Raw genomic sequence first — 20,767 nt, forward strand, 5'->3', positions numbered from 1 at the left:
GAAAAACGAGTTCTTCCCACAGTCCCTGCCTGCTTTGTGTAAGTCCCAGTAATCATAAAGCCACCAGTTTTGTGTAAAAGGGGCCGCTCCCTTCTTCCCGAGCTCCTTTAAGAGGGTGGTAACGACCCATTACGGTGGGGGGTGGCGGAAGGCAGGGCCCACTGAGTCCTCCGCGCAGGCCGGGCCCGCTCCTCCAGTTCTTGTGAAAGCAGGGTGTAAGCGCACCGAGAGGGTAGGGCTGAAGCGTGGGTAGCAACAGGACCTTGCTGGGTGAGGAGAGGCTGAGGGAAGATCGCCTACGTCCCAGCGCCGCGTTTCCGGCAACCCCGTGGGGGTCCGCGCCTGCGCAAGGCGCGTCCCGGGACCGTTCCGGACTCCCAGCTCCCGCGCGCGCTCCCGCCGAGCCGAAGTTCGCGGTGGGCTCGGCGCTCGGGTGGCGCGGCGGCGCGCTCCAGGGGGCGGTCCTGCGTGGCCGGCACCGCCCTCCCTCCTCGCGGTCCTCTCCTCCCAGTCTCCCCAGCGCTTCCTGCACTAAGGTAGTTGCCGCCGAGTCCCCTTCGCCGGCTCGCTCGCCCTGGTGGTGCCATGGCGGCCTTTAGCAAGTACTTGACGGCGCGGAACTCCTCGCTGGCGGGGGCCGCTTTCCTGCTGCTCTGCCTGCTCCACAAGCGGCGCCGCGCCCTCGGCCTGCACGGGTAAGGTTCGTGGCCGCGCCGCCTTCCCGGGCCCGAGCTGGCGCTCCCCGCGTGCACTCTCCGCCCAGCGCCTGGCAGACGAGTCCCGGTGCCGGCAGGATCAGGCGGAGAGAGGGCGGCCGCGGCTACAGCCAGGCTCCAATGTCAGGGTGTCCCCGCAGCGCCGGCTCCCCGGCTTTCCGCGTACCCCGCTGGCCTGTCGGGCCACCTCGCTGTACCGGCAAGAGTGAGAATTTTCTCCTGCGCCCACAAGCAAATATGGGACCCAGCCCGGAGGACAGTCGCTCCTACTCGAGGGTGGGAGGAGGGGAAGCAGTGTGCCCATCCGTCATCCAAACCACCTAATTTCTGTATCAACTTTCTGGCGGTGTTTTAGTTTTGTCATCTCATTTCCAGACAGACCTGAAGGATTTGTTTTATGGACGTGGTTGTGTGATCTGAGGATGGGGATTGGACTCTCCAGGATAGTCGCTGTTAGGTCTAAGTCATTTGGATGAGGTTTGGCTCGATTCCGGAGTAATTGCTGTCATAGTCGCCAGGGTGATTCCTGTGAGCTATCCTGGGGCCACTTGGCATGGTTTCCTTCTAAAGTGCCCCACACCACCCCTTTGGAATTGCTTAGTGAACGCCCTGACATTTCATCTGGAAAAACTGAATTGGTTTCGTGGTATTTGTAGGACAAAGTTCCCTTTTGGCTTTGTAGGTGAAAGGTAAAAGTGTGTTTTAGGTGAGGATCAAAATCCTTTTTAATTACACTGCACTGCTTTCACCGCGAGAGGATTTTCATGATGAGATTTAACTTTGGGGAGGTCATAAGATTAGAGGAAGAAAGAGAATTGAGTTATAGTTGTGGAATTGCAGGCATCATTTTTATTTCCTGGGCTAGAGCAAGTGAATGAGAAAAGGTTAGTTCCCAAGCATTCTTGCCAATCATTACATATGTCATATTAAATCTTAGCATCCTGCTTTCATGAATTCTATTTCATTCATGTCTCTGGGCAGGTACTTTTTTCTCCTGTTTTTGATTTGCTTGGTATATAAACACTAAACACTGACAGGTGGCTCCTAGTCCTCTTCCCATGAAGTACTTTCTAGCCGCCTCCTAACTAAAGTCTGAAGTGATGGTCCTTTCTTTCCTAAATCAGTTTAACAAAGTTGAAAATAGTTCACATCATAGGCTGGACATTTACAGTACCTATTCACTTTTCCTATTCTGTGTGTTTTAAAAAAAAATGTTACTTATGGAAAATAGAAAACATTTTTCTATTGGATTGTATGCTTTTTTTTTTTTTTTTTTTTAATATTTATTATTTTTTAGTATTTGGCGGACACAACATCTTTGTCTGTATGTGGTGCTGAGGATTGAACCCGGGCAGCAAGCATGCCAGGCGAGCGCGCTACCGCTTGAGCCACATCCCCAGCCCCGGATTGTATGCTTTTTGAACTCCCAGTTGCAAATGAAAGTTATCAGTTATCTGGGCATATTCTGGTAGGAAATATTAAGTGCTTTAACTTGAATTGCATTTTTTGCGGAGAAGTGTTAGCACAGAAAATTGTTTTGACATGGGGAGGAGACTTGAGGACAGCTAACAGTTCTGGCATGCTTTGATGTTTTTTTAAAAAAACTTCATTGGACTACTACATGCATATAGAAAAGTATACATTATAAATCTAGAGCTTGAAGAATTTTTACAAGTAGAACACACCAGTGTAACCAGCATCCAGATCAAGATTATCAGCATCCCAGAAACCCTCCGCAGGCCCCCTTCCAGTTACAGTCCAAGGAAACTACTACATTGACTTTATAAGATTGTCAGTTATTGAATAAGAGAAATTGAACACCATCTAATGGGCGGTAGCAATAGCAGTGAAATAGTATAATAGAATTTGTCTTGTTAAATAATTGTAGCTCTTCTTTCATCATGGTACATTTCTTTAAGCATCTCTTTTTGAGGAAGTTTTTGAGGTGGCTGAATTATGCAAAAGTTAATTTACTGGACAAAAGGTTATTGTTAATCTTTTGTATCAGGAGTAGGAAAATCTTTATTTTACACATCAAGTATTTTGTGGGAGGAGAAGCAGATTATGAGCAGATGAATGTGGAGTTGAAATTACTGAATAAAATGATTGAACTGTTTTGAAATCATTAAGAATTGTATTGATGGGCTGGGGTTGTAGCTCAGTAGTAAAGTGCTTGCCTCTCATGTGGAAGGCACCAGGTTCGATCCTCAGCACCACATAAAAATAAAATAAAGGTATTGTGTCCATTTACAACTAGAGAGAGAGAGAGAGAGAGAGAGAGAGAGAGAGAGAAAGAAAGAATGGTATTGAGTCTGTCTTTGTAGATGTTATGTACTTCCAGAATCTTATGCCTTGCTTTTACTCACTACTTTGTTATCACAGTTCAAAGACTATAAAATTCCAACCTTATATTTTATTGACCTTTGGGATATCTTTTGTAACAAGACTAATTTTAATGTCTATCCAGTGCTTAATTAAGGAACATGTGATTACTAAGCCTTCTTTTGTCCATGTTGTTAATAGTAGGTTTGTCCTAGAATATGTGTTCTCTTGGAATCGTATAGGTAATAGATCTAGTAAAACCACATTAAAGGTTACAAGGTAATGTTATTCCAAACATTTGAAGAATGAGTAATTAATGTTCTGGGTTATTTTAAATTTTTGTAAGTTTATTATTTTTACTAGTTAAATCTCATGCATATGCACAGCTTTTTATTGTGGAAAATTTCACACACACACAAAGTAAATAAAATAATATAATAATCCCCCTGTTCATTTTACCGGGAAGTACCAAGAATATTCTGATATTCTTGTTTCACTATATCTACCAGCTCCTTACCCCTTGTTTTTACAGGTTTTTAGGTGAAATTTGTATACATTTAAATCTTAGTTATACATTTTTTAAGTGAATGGATGTACTTGTGTAATATATGCCTATCACAAATTAGAACTTTTCAGAGAAAAATTTCTTTGTATTCATTTATAATCATTTCCACTACTATGCTAACTTTTTTCACTTTAGTTTTACTTAATCATACATTCTATTTTTATTATTATTTATGGGGAAAAATTGAATCTTTTTACTCATGGATAAGAGCCATTTATTTAGTTCAAAGGAATATCTGTTTCTGAATGTTGTATTACTGTGCTAGGTGCTATAAGGGATATATATATATATATATATATATATACACACACATACATATATATACACACACACACACACACACAACAACATACATTTAAAAATATGAGACATCTTTTCTTAAGAAGCTGTTGTTCTTATTAAGGAGAGCAAACTTAAATACAAGTATTTAAAATGTAAGATGATGACAGTGAAGTGTATAGGCAGATGTGCCCTCAAAGTTCTGAGAAAGACCAGATTATTGTGTTTGAAGTGGTTAGGGGGTAGGTTTATGAAGAATGTGCACTAAACTTAGGAAGGTGGTGGGAATGGATAATGAAATAAATTGAATATTATAGCAGTCTTTTATCAGATTTTTGTGGCATTTATGATACGAAGAAATCTTGCCCTTTTCATCTATCTTCCACAGCTACCAGAGCTCTTTTTTAAGAAATGCAAAGTTGCTCATAGTATTTCTTCATTAAAATCTTTCAACTACTTTAAAATAAAACTTCTGTTCATTATTTGGTCTTTGACTACTTTTTGTATTTACCAGCCATGTGGAATTAATTTGTAATCTCTGAGGTGACAGGCTGTGCCTAGCCTTTGCAGACTGATTGTAATCAGTGTCATACCCCCCACTTCTACCCTGTGATAGTTCTTTTTCTTCAAGATTCAGTCTACGCTTAATCTCTTAGGTGTTTTCTGTCTTTTCCCTGTCTCCACACTGATAGATGTCCTCTGCTTTCCTGACACTCTTAAGCATCTCTGTACTATAGCAGTTACCATTTTGTATTGTGCTGGTTTCTTTTCTTGGCTTCTGCCTGCATCAGAGTTTCTTGAGGGCATGGACTGAGTAACCTTTAAATCCCTATTTGGATCTACCATAGGATAGATAAGTGTTAGAGTGGATAAATGATTTGAGGTTATTGAAAAATCTTTAAGGGTAATTGAAATGCCTTGGAGATGTGGGACTATTACAAAGAAGTAGAGGCATTATCTTCACAGAAATGATGGTGTACCTAGTAGTATAGAACATAACCTGGGTAGTGGGAAACTGGTGTTCCAGTTTTAGAAGGCAGGGAAAGGGATCAGTCTACATTGCCACAGTATTTTATTATCTTAAATGAAGCATAACAAAGCAGTTTCTTTCCCTTCCCATCAGTGATTGTGAAGTTCAGATTTCTTATCCTGGATTTCAGAGCCTTCCTCAATCTGGTGTCATTTTACCTGGCTAATCTTATGTGCTGTTGCCTGCCAGGGGGTGCTCTGTTCCAGATAGGCCAGTTTCTGTGCTGTTTGAACAGGCTACCCTCATTCTTGGCTTCTGAGCTTTATCCATGCTATTGTCCATTCCTGAAATTTCTCTGTGTGCTCTGTTCTCCAAATCTTGCTATCCTTGAAGAGCTAATAAAGCAGGATTACCTCTTCCATGAAGTATTTAGCTATTCTAGATGATCTAAATGATGATCACTCCCTGTTTAACCTTCTGAAAAACACGTTTAAATGCCTTTCTTGATTTACCTAATCATTATATATATATAATATATAATATAATATATTATACGCTATATATTAGCATATAATCTAGCAATGTGTTTTGATAAAGGGTATACCTTTACCCTTTACCCTTTTTAACACTCTAATCTATAAATGGTGGGACACAATTTCCTACCCCAAATATATCTGAGGAGTTTCAAGAAGCTTGTGTTTTTCTTAGTCACACTTTACTTCACTTTTTGGCTTCTCTATTTTTAGATCCTACCTACATCTTGTCTTTTAACCTTGTCTCTTTGGTAGCTGCCTTGATTTCTCTGAATCAAGATCCACAAAGCAAGGGTTTCTAGAAGACTTCTGTTGAAAATTTGGGAGTAGTGGTAGGGATTGTATCCCAGCATAGTGAACATCTCAGAATTCTTTTACTTAAGAAATTGCTTGAGACTCACTGTCTTCCCTGCACTTAAAGAGTTCTTCTGTGATGGCCTCTCACCTCTGAAAATGTATGCCTCCTCAAGTCAGGATCCTTGGTCAGGAGTACCTCTCCGTTACTGAACTTACCGTTATCTGCAGTGGTGCCGAACTGATAAGAGCTAAGAGATAAGAGCCTCTTGAGCTTGGCAGTCCTGCATCCCCTCACTTGTCTCTAGCTGCATCTTCCAAACCAGCACCTCTCGGAGGGATATTGACAACAGCAAACAAGTTCCTTGAGGCTTGGGGCTGGGATTTGGGTTGTGTTTGGGAGCCTTATTATTGATTATGTCAGGAACATTCCTCTGAAGTGACAGGTCTCCTGTGCCATTCTGGGTTTTGCCCTTCTGGAGGTGCTCTTTTGTCTGATGGTAGCCTTTCTTATCCTCTTCGCCATATGAAGGAGCAGTCTCTTTTTTTCTCCTGTGCCTCATCGGCCTTCTGTGTTCCTTTTCCTGTATTTCCTAGGCAGTCTGGGGAAAGTGGTTGGCTCAGGGTTTGTCAGAGGAAAGACAAATACTGTATTAATAATAAGAAGAAGGGGAGGGGCAGGGGAATTGCTTGAACATTCCCACTATTGGCAGTTTCTTGGCTATTTTCTTTTCCTCTAAGATTCACTGGCTTGGTCCTGGGCCATTTTTTTTTTTTTTTAACCATTCAAATATCCTCACATCTTTAGCTTCTACTTGCACTCCCTTTTTACCAATCCTTCTATAACTTTCCTGAAAACATCAAATTTATCTTTTTTTGTGAGTTATGCTCCTTTAAAATCCAACTCTGAAAAGGAATGGTTTCACTTCTTTCAGTTTCACAGGTCCATAGAGTGGTTTGCAGACTATAAGCATGAGTCATTAGAGGGACTGGAGCTGCTTGAGATCCTTAGGATGAACCTTGGATATATGGGTTGGCTTCATTTGGATCCCTAGAATAAAAGATGGTGCTTAAGTAACCATAGGTGAAAGAAGCATTAAAGGATTTACAGCAAAAGCAACTGTGTACTGAATTCAACTGCGGCAGATCAGGCCCAGAGCAATGTTCTGAGAACTATGTAGCTGTCTATGGTCTGTTGAGAGATCTGGGTGAAAGTTGTTTAATTAATTACACTTACTAGTTTTTTGGTTCACTAACATCCTTGGGCAGATATTCTGTTTGAGGGCTTTTGCATTTGCTATTCTCCTCCTGCCTGGAATGTTCTGTCGCTGGTACCATATTGCTTATTCCTTACCCCTTCAGTTTTATCAGACATGTTAGTGAGCACGTTGCCACTCAGTTTAAAATAGCATCCTCAGTACACACACTGTCTACCTTCATGGCTTTATTTTTTTCCTTAGCACTTACCATTATCAAAAGCACTTTTTATTTTACATATTTATCTTATTTATTACATGTCTGTGCTGTCAGGATGTAAACACCATGAGGGTAGGAAATTTTGTTTTGTTCATTGTTACAGCTCTAGTGGCTAGAACTATGGCTGGCATACAGTAGGCATTCAGAAAATGTTTGTTGATTAACTCTATCTCTGAGATGCCCATTTCTTAGGGCTGTGGTTACTGCTGTTTTAAATAACACCTTTTTCTTGCTACAGATATAAATTTTGTCTCAACTATATTATGAGTTTTTTAGGAGCTGGACCCCTTTTGCCTCTTATTTCCATAGGTAAAGCAAATCTCAGAAACTTATAAAAATGATATTAGTACCATTTATAACCTACTTGTGACAGTTAACAAGAGAGTGAAAATATTAAAGATAATTACAAAATCAAAGGTATTCATAATGCCATAACAATAATAAACTGTCGTATGTTTGTTATATGCATTTTTTACATAGTTATAATATTTCTTTTGTTGTTGTTGTTTTGAAGATGGAATCTTGCTTTGTTCCCAGGCTGGACTCTGAACTCCTGGTTTCAAATGATCCTCCCATCTCAGCCTCCCAAGTAACAGGGACTATAAGCATGCACCATCACACCTGATGATTCTATAATTACGTGTTTTGCTATTTTCATTTGAGGTGTACATCTTTCTTATAGTTCTTTTAAAGAATGCATAAATATTTCTGTGGTTTAATCATGATATTTTTTTACCCTTAAGTATTGGGCCTTTAGATTGTTTCTGGAATTTTTATAAGTAGTACTGTGTATTTTTGTGAGTGAACATTTCCATCTCTGTTGAATATTTCCTTGGAATAAATTGCCAGAAATAGGATTAATAAATGGAAGCTTATGAACTTCTTTAGTGTTTGTGGAAAAAGTGTGAATGTTCTAGAGATGCATAGGTTGACGACATACTACTTTTAAAGAGTTGTGTCACTTTGCAATACTGTGACTGAGTTCTAATATAATTACTCATTGTTAGGGAATATTTAATTTTTTTCTGCTTTAGAGGTGCAAAATAATGTTGAAAGATTCTTTTAATTTGCATATATTTATATATTTGAAAGAACAATTTTTTTTAATGTAGCACTTAATTTTGATTATGAAGGTAGCTTGATGTAGTAGAAAACATGGTCTTTGGAGTCAGGTATGGGTTCAGAGTTTTAAGAAACCATTTGCTATATCTGTCCACAACCTGGACACATAGTTTCTCTTAACAAGTGGCCTTGGTCAATTAACTCAACATCTTTGAGCCTTAGAAAAACGGGGATAATAGTATTCACATAATTCAACAGTTGAGTGAGGATTAAACAAGAAAATGTTTTAACCCCATGCTCAATAAATAAAAATAACTCTCATAGGCTGTTGCTGTGCTTGCTAAAGGAAAATGAAGAAGACAATGAAATATCCCATTTAGCTACTCAAAAATTATTGGGGCTGGAGTTGTGGCTCAGTGGAACAGTGCTTGTCTCATATGGGTGAGGCACTGGATTCAATTCTCAGCACCACATATAAATAAATAAAACAAAGGTCCAACACTAAAAATATTGAAAAAAAATTATTGAACTTTCCTAAAAGTTTCCTCACATGTGTCTATGGAAATTTCCCTAAAGAAGCCGTTTTCAATTGATAGAATCATTTACTTTTGGAGTTGGAAAGTGTTTAAGTTAGTTTTATGTGACACAGTTTCAGGTATTCAGTAATTTTTCAGTTGCTGCTTCTGTAATATGATACTCTATTTCTCCACCTTGTAAAGAGGTGTTCCTAAATTTCATATTCACTGGCACAAAATAGAACAAAGTTATGACCTGCTTTGTAGATCTTAAGCTTTTGTTAAAAAAGCATGAGATGACATTCAGCCAAATATTTTTCACATTTAGTTTATATAATGGTTCTACTTCCTTTTCCTTCCTCAACTTGTGCTTATTTATTTAGTTTATTTTAAACCTGAGTGCAGGTCCTTACATTTAAACCTTTTTTGAGCATTTCACTTCTTCCCTTTAGAACTTTTTTGATCCTGGATATTTTTTTGGTACTGGGATTGAACCCAGGTGCACTTAACCACTGAGCCACATCCTCAGCCTTTTTTTATATTTTATTTAGAGACAGGATCTTGATGAGTTACTTAGAGCCTGTGTAGGTTGCTGAAGCTGGCTTTGATCTCAGGCCTCAAGCCTCAGCCATCTAAGCCGCTGGGATTACAGGTGTGTGCCACCACACCTGACTGATCCTGCATATTAGCCATTCTTTCTGTATATTTTCCCAATACATTAAAGAGAAATCGGACCAGACTAAGGGTAAAGCCTTCTAATTATACCATTCTAACCTTCCTATTAATTGACACCTTCTAGGTATTATATTGGCTCGAATATTCATCTTGCCAGTACTTCTGTTAACAGACCTGGCATTCTGACAATATTCATAACCTGATCTGTATTAGGCCAAAGTCCTCTTTTGGGGTGTTTCTGAAGCTACTAATTGGGAAGGGTCTTTTCTGATCATGGTGTCGTGAAGATGAGGTCCTAGAATTCTTTGCGTCATTGGTCTCTTTCGTGGAAAAGGCAGAGAACCCCTGATTTGGTTTACATCACGTTGTAGCATAGTAAACAAAGTTTACGGAGTTTCCATATTCCTTCAGAGAAGAGAATGGGCTTAGTTTGATATGACATTTTGGTGAACTCTTTTCTTGCTCCTAGAATTTACCTCTTTCTTTTAAGTACTCATGCCACTCTGTCAATTTAGATAAATTGTATTTTCCCCAAAGGATCAATATCATGGTCATGCATGACCTGATGAATACCATTAACTTCTAGTCTGTTGCAACAGAATATAAACTGGAATTAGGAGGAAGAAAGGGTCTTTTACATTTACTTTGAAGTGATGAATACCAGATTAAATGCAATTTAATGGTATTCCTCCATTCTTTTAGTGAGATTTTTATGGAACATTAGAGTTGTTTACATTGGCATGTGTAGTATTTCTATTAAAAAATTAGGCGTTGTGGGCTGGGGCTGTAGCTCAGCGGAAGAGTGCTTGCCTAGCATGTGTGAGGTACTGGGTTTGATTCTCAGCACCACATAGAATAAATGAAATAAAGGTCCATCAACAACTAAAAATTATTAAAAAAAAATTAGGTAGCTTTACTTAAGAACAGTTGTGAGGGGCTGGGGTTGTGGCTGAGTGGTAGAGTGCTTGCCTAGCATGTGTGGAGGCACTGGGTTCCGCACCACATATAAACGAATAGTTCATCAATAACTAATAATAATAAAAAAAGAACAATTGTGATGAATACAGTGGCACATACTTAAAATCCTAGCAACTTGGGAGGCTGAGGCAGGAAAATTAAAAGTTTGAGGTTAGCCTCAGCAATTTACAGAGACCCTGTCTCAAAATAAAAAAGAATGTGGATATCGTTCAATGGTAAAGCATCTTTGGGTTCAATTGAAAAAGAAAAGACCTGTAGCATTCTTGTACAGTAAAATCACTTTTGTTGTAGGCATCTCTGTTAAGAATAGAGTCTTTATTAAGCATGTAGACAGAATGTTTTGGCTAACTGATGGTTGTGTTCTTTCAAGTGGGAACTGTAGTATGCATTAAAATGGTTTAAAACCTTCTTAGGAACAACTTGTGAATGTGCTTAAAAGACGTTTTTTTTTTTTTTTAAATCTGCATTTCTTAACCTTTCCCTAGAATAGCAGTCCCTGAGTGTATGCAATTTAATAAAGTATAAAACTGAAAATAAAGCTAATCAAAGCACAGTTATAGGTATTTTGATATCTGTTAATAGATTAACAGTCTCACCACTATACTAGGACCATAATAATAAACATAAAAGTGAATTGAATGGTTTACTTAATGCTTAAATTATTTTGACTTATTAATATATATCTCAGCATTAAAAATAAATATACCATGTAGAATGGGGCAGCTTCTAGGTAAAAGTTTAGCCAGCATGTGTTTATATGTCTACTTTATGTCATTATTTTAAAAATATGTATTTAACTTAAACCTGTGAAGCAACCTGGACACATAGTTTCTCTTAACAAGGAAAGAGGCAATGATTCTATAAGTTTAGTGAATACCACAAAACTTGTGAACTTTTTAAAAATTACTTTCAATGCTTCATAGTTTTAAATATTGGACATTTTTGCCGATAAAGTGTAATATACTCTCTAGAAGATATGATTTAGAAAAAGGGAGAAAAAAAACACCCATCATTTATCATGATTACTATCACATTTCATTGATTATAAGATAGTCTTTTCCCCCACATTTTAGTACTTTTTTCACATTCTAACTTCTGAAATGAGCATGTAACTTAAAACTGTTGCTTTTTAGCTTTGATTAAAATAGTATTAGCATACTGTTGCATTTCCCTTTTATCACGCATGCTTTTATCTTCTTTATAAAAATACTGCATATCAAACTCAAACTTCTCACTCTAATTCAGTGTTATTGCAGTTCTTCAGTTTCTCTTGGAGATGAGCTTAGGAGAAAAGAAGAAATCAAGGTTGAATACTATAGTTTCCTCCTTCCAGAAGTAGGACTGGAGGAACTAGCCTGGCCTGAGAACAGTAGGTGGAATAAAGAACTACTCAAAGAAAGGAACCTAGTCATCATGCCACTCAGTTGAATGCCCACGGTATGTGAAATGCTGGGTTTTGAGTTATTTGGTATACAGATTTGATTGAGAGGTTTTTCTTCTCAGGATTTGGGGGTATGATACAAGTCTGTATCTTAACTAATTGGACACTGAATTTCTAGGTGTTGAGGACCCAGTGAATATGAACAAGTCTCTTTTCAAAATGGATCTTACAGTGGGAGAAAGCAGAACCTTTTTTATGCTAGTTTTGTATTTGAGCATTTGGGAAGATTAAAATTTATTTATTTTTTTATTTATTTATTTTTTTTTAAACTTTTTTTTTTTTTTTAATATTTATTTTTCAGTTCTCGGCGGACACAACATCTTTGTTTGTATGTGGTGCTGAGGATCGAACCCGGGCCGCGTGCATGCCAGGCGAGCACGCTACCGCTTGAGCCACATCCCCATCCCAAGATTAAAATTTAAATCAAGAAAAAACATTAAAAATCATTAAATGAAATCAGACAAGATTTTATTCTCTTGAGAAACAGAAGGAGAGAGTTCTGTGTTTGAACATTTTAATACTATTTTTATCATTAAATTCTCCCCCCCCGCCCCCATCTCTTGATGATGTGTTAAGGTATTGTTCTCTATTTATTTATCAATAGTTATATGGCATTAGAAAATTAGATTTAAGGTATTTTTGAACTGTAAGAATTATTTCACTTTTTTCTACCTCAGTAATACCCAAGATGTTTTAGTAAGGAGATGGGGGAGGGGAAAGCAAAGTGTGAGACTTAATAGTTCATAAGGATTCCACTTTTTATTTTAATATCAAATATTTCCAGTTTAACTTGATAAATAGATACATTTCTGCTTGTATTTTATTCCTTCAACAAAATAGCTATTTCTCCCAGCCTCAGAGGAGACATTAATGTGGAAAGAAATAGAACATTTATTCAGTACATTCTATTTAATGCTGTATGTCAGTAGGCTGGGCATTGAGATGCCAAACTGAGTGATCTTAGTAATAGAAAATTTGTACAACCAAAGTATGACTAGTTGTGGGAACTCTGTTTTATGGGAGGGAGTATGGAGATGGGAATGTTTAATTCAAATGCAAATTTCACATTTGAGCCCTGATCTTTTGGGGATATGGAGTGTCTTGCTAAGGGGGCCTTCCAGATAGGAAAAACAGCTTGAGCAAAAACATGGAATTATTGACTTGAAAAGAAAGGTCTATGGATTATGCCACAGATATAGAAAACTGCATAAAATTTACACAGACATATATAACTGAATGGATTCTTTTTATAAATAAAGCACCTTTGTAACCACCATTTGATCAAGAAATGGATCTCTGCAGCCATTCTAGAAGTCTTTCAGGTGACCCTTTTCCAATCACAGCTTCTTTCCTTTCACCTAAAAGTAACTGCTATTCTGACTTCTATACTAATTTCATTTCCTTAAATTTTATAACCTAAATGTGCATTGCTGAGCAATATAATTTAGTTGTGTCTGTGGTTTTTTTAAGTTTCTGAAAGTATACATTACCCTGCTATCCATCTTTTCCCCTTTTTTCTTACAGTTTGTTGAAACAACAGATATTTTGACCTATACAGATTCTGAACTATGCTGATTGCATAATGTTTTATCCTTTGTATTTTGTGCAAATTGATAGTTGGATCTAAAACCTTGATCAGATTGAAGTTTTGCTTGTCTTGGTTGTTATGAACAGGAATACTTCGTAGGCCCATGCCGCAGTCCGGCTGGATGCAGCAAAATAACCAGGGGGTGACGAACAACTTGCGTAGATTGATACAGCAGGAGTGGGAGCCGTTTATTGCAGGACAGGAGCAGTATTTATACATTCCACACAGCTTATCTAATTAACATAAACTAGATACATCAGTCAACCAATCAGGAATCTCCACACTTAATGGCTCGCTTTTATTACTTCTCAAACCACTCCCTCTGGCATTTTGCCAGGCACCATCCAGACTTGTTTAGGAACTCTAACGTTCCCCTGGCAAAATGCCAGGTGTTATTTTGACTTGTTTACAGACTCTAACAGGCCCAGGTGTGGTTACTTGGTCAAGAAGTGTATAGTGTATGATTGTTTCTCTTTTGTGATTTTAACAGCCATTGATGGTTTATGTGTAAATAATTGACTTATTAGTAAGGCTTATAAGATGATATATTTGAATTCTGTTATTTATTTATAAGGTGGAATACTTCCATAATAAGAAACTTTTGCTTTTGTATTCTCTGGTTACCTATTGGTACAATTCAGTTAAGAAAAGCAGGATAGGCAGTTGCTTTTTTTTTTTTTAATATATTTTTTTAGTTGTCAGTGAACCTTTATTTTATTTATTTATATGTGGTGCTGAGAACTGAACCCTGTGCTTCACATATGCTAGGCAAGTGTTCTACCATTGAGTTACAACCCAGCCCAGAGAGTTGCTTTTTTAATAACCAACTTTCAGAATAATATGTTAGATTCCTGTTATTGTCTGAAGGTGATCAGTGAGTTCAAGAACTACTGATTTAATTATTTGTGCATCTGTTCATTATGGTTATTATCTTTATTCATATTCAGTTGTCCATCTTGGTCCAGTGAGAGTCTCTTTAAAGTTGGTTCCTTAGTCCTGTTGTCATGGCCTCAGTGGTCTTTGATAGTAACTTCCTTCCTGCCTGTAATAGTATGGTTTAAGCTCCTGTTAGATATATTCTGATCAGACCTAAAATCATCTCTTTTCCAAGAAGAGTTTGGTTCTTTTTAATGGGAAATGGTATTTCAAGATCACCACTGAAACTTGGGTATGTTTGTTGAGATTGTTGGCCATTGTGTCTAGGCCTTTCTTAAAAACAAATAGAATATTGTATAACTTCCAGTCTGTATATAGGATTTGAAGATTTTAAATTATTGTTTTCTGCATCTGTGTCACAGTAGAGTGGGGAGTTGAAGCTACAAATCTTGATGCTTGTGTTTCAGCAAAAGAATATTAAAAGTCAAATACAAAAAGCCAAACAAGAGAACTTTATATTATGAGTGAAAATAAAGTTAGACTCCAGCAAAAAACCCTCTGGAAATAGAGAGCTGGTATCTTCAAATAAAGTTAGACTCCAGCAAAGAACTCTTTGGAGAGCAGGTCATCAAGAGGAAACAGTGTTGTTTCCAAATTTATTGTTTTTGTTTTTTTGTGGCAGGGCTGGGGTGGGGTAGGGTACTGGGTATTGAACTCAGTGGCACTTGGCCACTGAGCCACATTTCCAGACCTATTTTTTAAAAAATATTTTTTAGTTGTTGATGGACCTTTATTTTTTTGTATATGTGTAGAGACTCGAAACCAGTGCCTCATGCATGCTAGACAAGCGCTCTACCACTGAGCCACAACCCCAGCCCCTTCCAGACCTATTTTGTATTTTATTTAGAGACAGGGTCTCACTGAGTTGCTTAGCACCTTGCTTTTGCTGAGGCTGGCTTTGAGCTTGAGATCCTACTACTGCCTTAGCTTCCTGAGCAGCTGGGATTATAGGCATGTGCCACCACACCAGGCTTTGTTGCTGTTTTATGGTTGCCTTGAGACCTGGGAACCACCTTCTGTACTTGACCCCAGTCAGTTATTCAACTCCTCCTTCATATTGGGCAGTAGAGCTTTTGACCCTTGTTGGTTCTTTCCAGAACTGTAACGATGGCCATTCTATTCAAAGGGTTTTACCTACAAGTTGATGTGGGTACTGGGATCAATGACTGGGCAAAATTCATCTTAGTGTGCCTGTATTGTTAATGATATTTCCTTCTGAAATACATTGAGAAACTTAGGTCCATAAATTCTAACTTTACAATGACCTCAGTAGACCCTGCAAGAAGTTAGCTCCATTGATCTTTCTTTCTTGACCTATTTCTTAATTGACTCCGTCTGTTTCCATGTGTTTATTCTCAGGGTTAGTACACCTGTTGTTGTTCTACAAGTTACTTGATTGTTCACTAAAGGCAGTTTCAAAGAAACCCTGTGACCCAACTGTAGTGTTGGTTCATATTTCACTGCTCATCACTAACTGCTGCCAAACATTTGTATCTCCTTTTTTCTATACCATTAATCCTGATTATTAAGAATATAGGGGATGGTCAAATTAGAATATCACAGGGATACTCAGTTGCTTTATCACATTTTCTACACATAACACTCTCCAGGTAGTATTGCAGATATATCAATATGATTTCTGAAAAGTATTTTTTTTAAACAAAATACATGCTCTTCAAATTCTTCATGTTTTTATGGTTGTATTATATTTACATCATCAGAGCATATTCTCTGCCTTTTAACTCTTATTTAGTCTTGGTTCTACAATATTTAATGCTCGTTACCTCTCCTTATCACAGTGGCTCTGTAGTCATTCCTTTTGTCCAAGATCATTCTTTTTTTTATGGACAACATTCACTCATGGACAATATTCATGAATGCTTTCATATTTAAAACAGTTTATGGTTCTTATATTTGACTGTTTGATAATTCAGCTAGACTTAAAATTCTTTGGTTCAAGTTTTTTCTTCTTGACTATTCGAATGTGTTACTCCATTGTTTTCTGGCATTAAGTTCTGCTGACAAAGTTTGGTGGTGACCTATTTGCGTTCCCCTTTGTGTGACTTATTCTTTTGGGGACACAAACGTTGTTTTCTCATATTAAAACTTATAAATGTTATTTTAGTTATTAGCTTATATTCATTTATTTTAGTAATAAATCCTGGGTTCTTCTGGGTTGATTTTTCTGAAGTATGTAGTTTCCTTCTCCCCTCTTCTATTGAACCACATGAAATAACCATTATTTTGGCGGTGGGGTAGGGGATACAGGGGATTGAACTCAGGGTGCTCAACCATTGAGCCACATCTCCAGCCCTGTTTTGTATTTTATTTAGAGACAGGGTCTCACTAAATTGCTTAGGGCCTCACTATTGCTGAGGCTGGCTTATAGGCATGCACCACTATGCCCAGCTTGAAGTAACCATTTTTATAGATCAAAAAATGATCAAATTTTGGCATTTTCACGTGGTTTAATATTATGGTTTCAAATCCTTTTTATTGCAGGTGAGTTTTTTCAAATTGTAGTTTTATTTTTTGTTTCCTTTTTAAAAATAATTATGAGGGAACTTTAACAAATCAGATGACCTTTGTTTGTCATTTATGTTTATCACTTTTCTCAAATGGTTTGTTTTCTGTTTAAATATATAAAATTGTATGTATATAATTTGTGTATTATTTTCAAGTTTTATCTGTTAATTTGTTCTGTATTTCTTATAGTTTCATATTCAATTTTTAAATTATCTTTTCAAATTTCTGATTATCACATTTGTAAGTTTTACAAATTGTTTTCTTTACTAGTTTATATTTCGCATTGTTAACTTAATTTTTTTAGTTTGAGATCATAATTTATAGTTTTTATCTCCTATAGGAAAGTCTTTCTGACATCTTTTCATTTTATGTAGGAATACACTTATGTTTTGTAATCTTTGAAATAACGATGTAAAAGATTTAACTTTGAGCCTATTTTGTTGCTTATTTTCTGATCTGAAGTTAATTCTTCACCTTTTAAAATGAGAAGTATAATTTTTCTAATTGTGCTCTAAATTCCCTCTTTTGTTGCTTTCCTGTAATGGCTGAAAATATGGTAGTTTACTGTTAGATCTCCAGGCTGTTTCTTTCCTTCATTTAGTTCTCAGTCAGCTTGCGCTGGATTCTGTTTCCCTCAGTTTCTCTTCAAGGTGAGGCTTTATTCTGAAGGGAAGCTGTAGGGAAGTTCAAACTTTCCTTTCAGTATTTGAGTATGATGGAACAAACTGACAATAGACTGTTTTTTCATAACAGTTTGTTAATGTGCTCAAGCACCAAACAAAATATGAGAACTCAAAGAAAGGCCAGATGGTTGAGACTTAAATACACTCCTCATAGGAGAGAGGAAAGTAGGGGGCTGTGGGCAATTTTAAGGGGAATAAATGATTTTTAGGGGAGGAATAAATAGACAATGGCTTGGGACAAAGTTCTTGGCTTGAGGTATAGTGTCTGATTTTCAGTTTCTTCCTGTGATAATCTTCCTTGATTAATGAAATTTCAGTAAGAAAATTTGAAGACAGTTGTGTTATTCTTTGGCAGATTCATTCTTTAGGTAGAAAAGGTATCTTTCTTAGCATTAGATGCTTTCTATTTGAAATCCAAAGTGGCATGTTTGGGTTATTGTTTTCTGAACCCCAAAGGAGTTGTAGTTGTTTAATTTTGAGTATTAAGAGTTCCAGGCTGTTTTAGCCATTCCAACCTTACCTTGAGCTCATTGAACCCCTGTGCTATTTATTGGAATGTGCAGAACTCCTTCCACTTTCACTGTTCTTCTTAAATTGGCCATTTGAGTTTTCCTGTGAGTTATTTTAGTGATTTTGGATACCCTGTTAATTCTCTCTACTGTTTTTTTTTTTTTTTTACACAGGTACTGCTATCATTCAGGTCTTGTAGCTGTTGGCATTTTGGTACCTCATATTTATATTTTGGGTCTTGTAGGAACACTTAATCATTTTAAAAATTTTGTTGTATATGTTGTCCATGGATTTTTTGGGTTTGCTATTTTATTTGTTCAGTCTGGGTTTTTTTGGGAGGTGGGAAATGGATTCAGGGAGATTTAAAATCATCCCATTCATCTCAAATCATTGGAAAAAGATACACTTTTTAATAAACACTGATGAGACAACTGGTAAGCTACTGGAAATAAGAATAACCATATACAAGAATAAATATACTATATGTAAGAATAAATCCATTAAAGCTATGCCAGTGCCAGATTAAAAGTGGGTGAATTCCTCTGTAACCTAGATACATAGGAAATCTTTCAAAGTGTGACTCAAAAATTCAAATACAATAAAAGAAGATAGTGATTATTTGACTACATAAAATTAAAAACTTCATGTGTGGCAAAACCCCACCAAAGTGTCAAAAGACAAATGGCAATGTAAAATCTGTCTTTAGTGTATATCACAGATAAAGGGATAATTCACAAAAATGACTCTTATATGTATGATTGACTTTTCAAAATGAGAAATGCAAATTAAATCTATACTAAGAGACTGCTTCACATTTACATTGGGAGAAATTTAAAAATGTCATAATATACTTTATTTGTGAGGCAATGGAGAAACACATTTTTTACACTTTTATATTGCTGGTGCTGCAACAAAAGCACATTCTTTTTGGAGGGGAATTTGGCTATAGGTAACAAAACTACTGTGCATTTCCCTATTGACTCAGCAGTCCCATGGAAGATACAGCTGTGATGGTATGCATAAGATTATTATCAGAGCATTGCTTGTAATTGTAAACTGTTTGAGAAAGTTTAATTGCCCATAAAATCTGGTTGACAAACTGGTTCTTACACATAGTGGAGTTTTGAGTAGCTAAAAAAATGAAGATGCTTTCTGTGGACTAATAAGAATGATTGTCAGGAAGTAAAGCAAATTACTAAAGACTGTGATATGTTACTTTTTATGTAAGAAAGAATAAAAATCAAATGTATACATATTTGCTCATTTTGTACAAAAAGAAACAGGATAGATAAATCAGAAAGTGATAAAAATTTGTTATTTACAGGGCATGAATGGGAGCACAGTGGAAAAGAAGGGTGTTGATTGAATAGGGTGGGAGATACTATTGGGACCATTGAAGAAATTTGAATAAAATCTATAGATTATAATGTTGCATCAATGTTAATTTCACAGTTTTGATAATTGTACTGTGGTTATGTGAGAGAAAGTCTTTGTTTTTAGAAAATAGACACTGATGTATTTAAATAGTTATTTAATTTTAAATCTTTCAGAAAAAATTTGTATATGTGTATGGAGAGAGAATGAATAAAAAAGCAAATGTGGTAAAATATTAATTGGGAAATGTAGTTGAAAGTATATGAGAAATCTTTGTAATAGTCTAGCAGTTTTTTAGTAAGTTTATAATCACAATTAAAAGCTTTAAAGAAATTGCCTTTGTTACAAATATAAGTCTGGGAAGCTCCTTTTCCCCTCACATGCATAAATATGTACAGCAGAGCAAACTGATTTTTAAAAGAACATTATTAAAAAGGTAAAAGGTAATATCCATATACATTTGTCCATCTCTTAAGAGTCAGTGCAACCTTTGGATCACTGGAGTTCCAGGGCTTACAGGGTTATCTTCACCACCAGAATCTATAGCTTAATTCTTCCACTTCACACCAAGCAATAAAAATTAGTCTACCAAGGGAAAAACTTGCCCATCTGATGCTCCTAGAAGGGTCCCCAAATTTTCCACTTGAGATAATGTTGAGTTTTTTATTTCCTACTGGCCCAGGGATTGTTTTCACGGATGGAATACTATTATTCCGTACCTCTTTATGTGCAAAGATGAATGAAAATTTTTTTTTGAACAAAACATGATATTGGGGTATAACCTTTGATATTTAAAATCACTGGTTCATATGTGAGTGAACTTTCAGTGAGAATGCCCCATGGGTGTTCATATTTCCTGATGCCACCAGAGGTAAGAGTGTAGATGAATTTGAAGAAGCCAGATAGCACTCTGCTTACAGAACAAACAATTCCTAGATAAAGCTCATAAGGCTGGGGTGGCATTTCATTCACCAAAGACATTCATCTAATTCTGACCAGAAGCCAGAATTCAGAAATTTACAGACAAATCAGCAAGGCCATGAATCCCACACAGCAGGAGGAGCCCTCCTGGCATGCCAGAGACCTTCATTGCTTCAGATTGCAAACCAAGGTATCACAGAAAACAGAAGCTTTTTTAAAAAAAATATGGGATCTCACTGTGTGCCCCAGCTTGCTGGCCTCAAACTCCTGGGCTCAAGTGATTGATTCTCCTGCCTTGACCTTTTGAACAGCTGGGACTACAGGTACATGCCATTGTGTCTGGTTAAAAGATTAAAAAAAAAAAAAAACCAAGAAAACCTTTACAATTATTGTTAAGAATAAT

The 20,767-nt window shown here is 36.9% G+C and overlaps 1 protein-coding gene and 1 pseudogene across 8 annotated transcripts in view; both read left to right on the top strand.

Annotated features, from left to right (window-relative positions):
* Window positions 1–216: 216 nt before the first annotated feature.
* Abcd3 (ATP binding cassette subfamily D member 3) overlaps window positions 217–20,767 on the top strand; it is a 97,708-nt gene continuing 77,157 nt past the window's right edge. For 2 of the 8 annotated variants that reach the window (XR_009228550.1, XM_058585341.1), the window contains exon 1: window positions 217–695. Coding sequence is in view for 7 of the 8 variants with exons in the window: in XM_058585341.1 (XP_058441324.1) it covers window positions 586–695 (110 nt within the window). In the remaining variant the exon portion in view is untranslated. The remainder of the gene's footprint in view (window positions 696–20,767) is intronic. The other 6 variants (XM_058585329.1, XM_058585337.1, XM_058585324.1 and 3 more) reach the window with 6 other exon arrangements.
* LOC124105297 (ATP synthase F(0) complex subunit C2, mitochondrial-like) lies at window positions 837–12,114 on the top strand (annotated as a pseudogene).

The sequence above is a fragment of the Marmota monax genome, unplaced genomic scaffold (assembly GCF_021218885.2).
Source record: "Marmota monax isolate L192 unplaced genomic scaffold, Marmota_monax_Labrador192_F-V1.1 WCK01_AAM20220418_F8-fsc00070, whole genome shotgun sequence".
Taxonomy (NCBI): domain Eukaryota; kingdom Metazoa; phylum Chordata; class Mammalia; order Rodentia; family Sciuridae; genus Marmota; species Marmota monax.